The sequence below is a fragment of the Tympanuchus pallidicinctus genome, unplaced genomic scaffold, assembly GCF_026119805.1.
Source record: "Tympanuchus pallidicinctus isolate F22 unplaced genomic scaffold, pur_lepc_1.0 scaffold6, whole genome shotgun sequence".
Taxonomy (NCBI): domain Eukaryota; kingdom Metazoa; phylum Chordata; class Aves; order Galliformes; family Phasianidae; genus Tympanuchus; species Tympanuchus pallidicinctus.
In genome coordinates, this window is record NW_026294780.1 from 43,557,906 (window position 1) to 43,563,564 (window position 5,659).

The 5,659-nt window shown below is 39.4% G+C and overlaps 1 protein-coding gene across 1 annotated transcript; it reads left to right on the forward strand.

Annotated features, from left to right (window-relative positions):
* Positions 1-432: 432 nt before the first annotated feature.
* On the forward strand, positions 433-4,551 carry LOC128071653 (uncharacterized). Its single transcript, XM_052664604.1, has 2 exons — positions 433-528; positions 3,222-4,551. The coding sequence occupies exons 1-2, from the start codon at positions 441-443 to the stop codon at positions 4,181-4,183; spliced, it is 1,050 nt and encodes a 349-aa protein (XP_052520564.1). The 5' UTR covers positions 433-440; the 3' UTR covers positions 4,184-4,551.
* The last annotated feature ends 1,108 nt before the right edge of the window (positions 4,552-5,659 follow it).

Consider the following 5,659-nt stretch of genomic DNA (forward strand, 5'->3'; position numbering starts at 1 on the left):
TAAATCTGTTTATCCAGCAGAAAACTATTTCTGAGACCTTTCAGAATGCTTAATGTGGGGTGCTTCACTAATTTCCTGCTCCTCCTTTTCCTCAAACAAGAAAAACTTTGCCTTGCCTTCTGTGACAAACCTGCTGAAAATCGTTCTTTAATGGAAGCACTCCAAGGTTAATGGAATAGCTCTTTCAGTTTCTTTTTATAATATCACTGATTTATTTCTTGAAACACTAATGATAATTAGAAAAACTGTTGAATCAATCACTGAGAGAACATATCTCCCTTTTTGGCCACTTGTGCTGTGTTATGATTCTTGTATTGCCCAGTTTATATGAGCAGACCATCCATAGTTCAGCACATTAAACTGGAGATGACTATTTCTTTTGTTTTGTCTTCTTGTCAGATTTTTCTGATCTTTGGAAACATCTTCAGTCAAAGCAGAAAATGGCTGAACAGCCAAAACTACTGCGTAGACCTCTGCCTCCCAGGCTGCCATCTAAACTGCCTACATCAAGGGAGAAGGTTGGTAAAGGTAAATTATATAAAAACAGTTCTTGTAGTGCATAGTTTCAAATTCCATATGTTCTCTGAAGTTAACACACAAGAAGATGAATCTTGTTGGTTAATCTGTAAATTCACAACAGAGCGCAGGGAAATATCCATGCTGGCTTCAGTCAGGCAGTTCTAATGCTGAAGCTCCTTGATAGTGCAGTATGGAAGATCGTGAACAATGCTGATGTTCAGTGCAAGCATACTAATGCATGTTGATGCTAGCCCACTCTCTTACTGAGTGCAAAATGTGCTGGAGGTGTCTATTTGTAATTGCTGTGGCTCTTCAATAAGTGATTAGTCTACATAATCATAGAATCATAGGATGATTTGGGTTGGAAGAGACCTTTAAGATCATCTAGTTCCAGTCCCCTCTATAGGCAAGGACGCTTCCCTCTAGACCAGTTTGCTCAAAGCCCCATCCAGCCTGACCTTACCAGCATGTGTTGTAAGCTGCTAGGGCAGAGCAGTGTGAATAGGTCTGTGTGATTATCTGAACTATTGCATCTCTCTGGGAGGCTGTTCATGTAAAATAATGGAAGGGTGGTTGAGACAGGTGTGGGAACCTGCCATTTTCTGACTTGAATGCTACCCCACTAGCTTGTCCAAGAAAATAAGATATAACATGAGAAACCCCTAGTTTCGGGAAAAGTTGTATTGAAACAGATGAGAATCAAACCTCAGGGGTAGTGACATACAACTTTGATTCAGAGAAAATAAGAAAAAATGTTTGGAGGGGGTGGTCATATTCTTAGAATGTCCATGTATGTGAAAAGACATATACTGGCTTATATTATTTTAAAGGCATCAGGAAATCCTATTTAAGAACAGAGACTTGCAGTGCAGTATGGTTCAGAAATAAGTAGACATTTTATGCGCCAGTATATGTGAATGAAAAGCTCTTTTCAGTTTATATAAAGTAGCCATTGATTAAATATTTAAGCACTAACCTTTAAAAATAAAAACAAAAAAGCAATAAAATGATCTATAATAAAATATTTTTAACACAAGTGATATAAGAAGCTGGAAACTATTCACTGATCCTGAAGCCAGAACTATAAAAGAGATTCTTGATGTTTGAACAGATTTGCTGACTTCAGCAAAACTGTGAGACTTCAGGATCTGCTGTAGAAATATGGCATATTGAATTGTTCAACTTTTTTTTCCACCAATTAACACATGAAAATTAATGTAATATGAAATAATAAAGGTCGTATCAAAGAACTGTGCTGTCCCTACAAACTGATCTGAAGTGATAGATCATTTACTGCTTTTTATTTCCCTCTGGATTCTGTAATTCTGTTAGAGCATCTAAATAGCTAAAACTATTCAGTCTTCACGTAATCATGAGAGACTAGAAGGAAAAAATATTTTGTGTTATGTTTGAAATAAATTATAAGCAACTTTATTTGTTACAGCTCATTTGTTTTTTGGTTTTTTTGTTTGTTTGTTTTTAGAACACTGTCATGCTATATTTGTAATTATTAACAGGTAACACTAACTTTAAAGGAAAAACGATGACATATTGTGTAATTTCTTTATAAAAGTGCTAAAAATATTAAGGAGAATTCAGTTAAACAAACGAACAAAAAAAAAAGTAATTATTAGGCCCTTCTGAAGCTAGCAAAATCTATTCAATACATTTCCAGCCTGGCGCTGTCGAAACAGATGTAAATATTTCTGGCTCAATACCAGAGCTATGCTCCCATGATTTAAAACATTTTAAAAGTGATAGATAAACCTTTTATCCTCAGAGTTTTATTGTGATGGCTCTTCTTGTAGTAGAGCATATGATTAGTGATGGTTGCTATTTATGGATTATGTATTTTTGCAGTACACCTGACAAGAATCCAAGATCTGCACAATAAAGTTTGTTCAAGGATCATTTCTCCAAATGTAACCGTTGCACCTGACAGATATTTAAACAGCAGCATGACCATTGATCAAAAAGCAACTCTTCAGCAATGGTGTTTCAATCATTTTTGGGGACAGAATTGTTTTGTGCTTCATGAAGTGTGAGACTCAGACCTGGGGCCTGGAGCTCTGAGCTAGGAAAAAAAAGATGAGCCTTTTAGTGGTACGTCATAAGTGTCTTCCTCAGCAGGGAACTGTAGAAAGTGAGGATGTAATACAATAAAGCAGTTGACTGAAAATGCAGAAGAAATTTCAAGATGTGGTGGTGGACTGTACCTGGTACAGAGCTTGAAGTTGTCAGCCACAGTACTGGAGGGCAAGAAATCAAGGGAGATAACCCAATGGTCCCAGCTTTGGGAGCTGAGCTGCGACAGAGAGCTAGAGAGAGAGGCTTCTCCTTCAGCAGGTCCCAGAAAATAAGTTTCCCTAGCAAAGGGAGCAAAGCAGCAAGCTTGTGGAACTACACAGGCTGAATAAAGAGTAATTTTGTAAGAATTTCTTTGTTGATAGAAGTGTTCAGGGCTAATTACTTCTGGATGCAGTACTGTTTGGAAGCTAGGGTCTAGCTAAGGAGCCTTCAGAATGAGCCCTGGTAGCAAAGTGGCTATTATGTGAGGAGTATGAAATGAATCTCCACCTCAGTGGTGTGGGACACTAGGGCTCAGCACCATCACACCGCACTCATTAAACTGAGATGAATAAGCTAAGTCAATAGAATTTCTAAGCTTCATTCTCAATGTCTTTCTTTTCTCTTGTTTTCAGCAGGCAGGGGTTTTGGACAATACCGAGCTAGAGTGACGAAGAGTACGAATGATAAAAATGGAAAAGCTGTGTCTGACAGTTATGCCAGTACTCAAGGGCAAGTCAAGCAGACAGATGTTTCCTTCAGCCATGGTCACGTTTCCCAGAATCCGGTGAAAGCCCAGCCCGGAGATGCATTCCTCTCTGTACATCAGATTTGCCAAAATCAAGCACAAATCCAACTCAAAGATCTCCTTCAGTCTCAATACCTGTCCAGCAGTATCCAACCCCAATTTGACCACATTTCCTCTTGTTCAGTACATTTCCAACGCCAACATGTACGTCAGCTTAATCAAGACAGTAAATATAGGCAAACACAGATCCAGTCCAAAAGGACAGGTTTTCATGACCAAAGGAGAGGTTTAATTCTGTCTGAAACAAGTTTCCCTGCAGAAGATGTGAAGCAGAAGGGTGATCTAGTTTTTAAGAATAATAAGTCTGCACACTGGTCTTTACAAGGCAATACTGTAAGCCTGGTTGGTCAATATGAAGTTATTCCTATCTGCTCAAGCAGACCAATGCCAAACCAAAGCAAAGAAAAAAATGTGTTTTCTGCCCAAATTCCTAGGAGGGATTTTATTCTTACTAAAAGTCCCAGTGGGTCTGATTACTTCTCATTTTGCAAAAATCATAAATTCTCTCATGTGAAGCATCAAAAATTACAGAGCACTGGCCCTGCCCATTCCACTCCTCCTGTATTTACACTGGAAAGTTTAGCTGCAGGTTCTTCTCACCATCTGCCTTTGAAGACAACCCTCAAAAAGCCGTTTGTTTCCCGCTACAACTATGAAGTCCTCAGTAACCGGTTAATGACTGAAAACAGGAGCTTGCAGACTGAAGTTAACACAGTGATTTTGTCTGACATCACTCTACCTGCAGATGAAACAAGAAAGCCTGAGCAGCAGAAGTTCCTAGGTAATTAATATTAAACATTGTAGTATCTTTTTGCAATCTCTTGCAGGGAGAAAGAAAAAAACCACCAAAAAACCAAAAAAAACCACTCTGTTTTTGTTTGTGTGGGTCTTTGAATTTGCCCTCATTACTTGAGAAATAACTAGTGCAGAATTATAACTTGTGATAACTAAGTGAAATGTTGTGTCTTCAGATAGCAGCACACGGTGATTTAAACGTATGCAACTTTATTATAAAGATGGTGTATGGGAATTGTGAAAAGTCCTGTCATTTAGGTCTTTGAAAATGGTGGGTCCATTCATCACCGTGGATTTAAGAAGGCAGTTCTGACCCTTATATGGGTCTTTGGCCTTGTTTTCCTGTATCTTATTGAACGCAAAATGAGGAACAGACTTAGAATCATAGTATCACAGAATCATTAAGGTTGGAAAAGACCTCTAAGATCATCTAGTCCAGCTGTCAGCCCATCACCACCACACCCACTAACCATGTCCCTCAGTACCATGTGTCCATGTTTCTTGAGCACCTCCAGGAACAGTGACTCTACCACCTCCCTGGGCAGCCTGTGCCAGTGCTTGATGTCTCCTTTGTAAAAGAAGCATTTCCTGATATCTATCCTGATATCCCGATATCCTGATATCCAAGTTGCACCTCTCCTGATGCAACTTAAGGCCATTTCTGCTAATCCTATCACTATTATGTGGGAGAAGAGGCCAACCCCCACCTCACCACCTCCCCTGAGCCTCCTCTTCTCCAGACTCAACCATCTCAATTCCCTCAGCTTCTCTTCATAAGAGTTGTGCTCCAGACCCTTCACAGTTTCAGTGCCCTTCTCTGGACATTCTCCAGCTTAAAACAAAGATATATTTGTTTTTGTAGGATTTTCTTCAGGACTGACCAGTGACCTACTGTGTCCTGTTTTAGTGATATTGCACAAATGGTTGAGCTGATATAAGCCAAAAGAAGGGAAGAAGTGGAAGGAAGAAGCAATGGGGAATTCCGTAATCTGATGTTGCTTCCAGTTACATAGTAGCTTGGAACAAACTGTCAATAAGCTGGAGGAAGAGCAGTGAATTCCCTAGAGGATCCTTTTTGCTTTCTCAGTGCTTCTGCAAATAAGTTTCCTTCCACAGCTATAGCAGCGAAAAGCCTTCCATGGTTTCCATCCTGGGATATGTTAAGGTGAAGCTGGGTTTAACAACTGGGTTTAGAGGTGCTCCAAGAAGCTGATATTTTGTAATTACCTCGCATGAATTCAGCCTTTTTTTCTCTCAGAAAGCCAAGTCTCAACTGTATTCCTTGGTGTCAGTTTTCCACTACTGACAAGTGAGTAACTGTGACTCAAGGGAAGAAGTGTTTGCCTCATCCTCCCACTGTGGCAGTCTAGAAGCAGGTATAGAGTTATTTCTGTACTATCGCTATAAATCATTAGCACAGTGGAAATGGTGTGTCAGTGTATGGTAATATGAAAGATGGAAATGCACAGT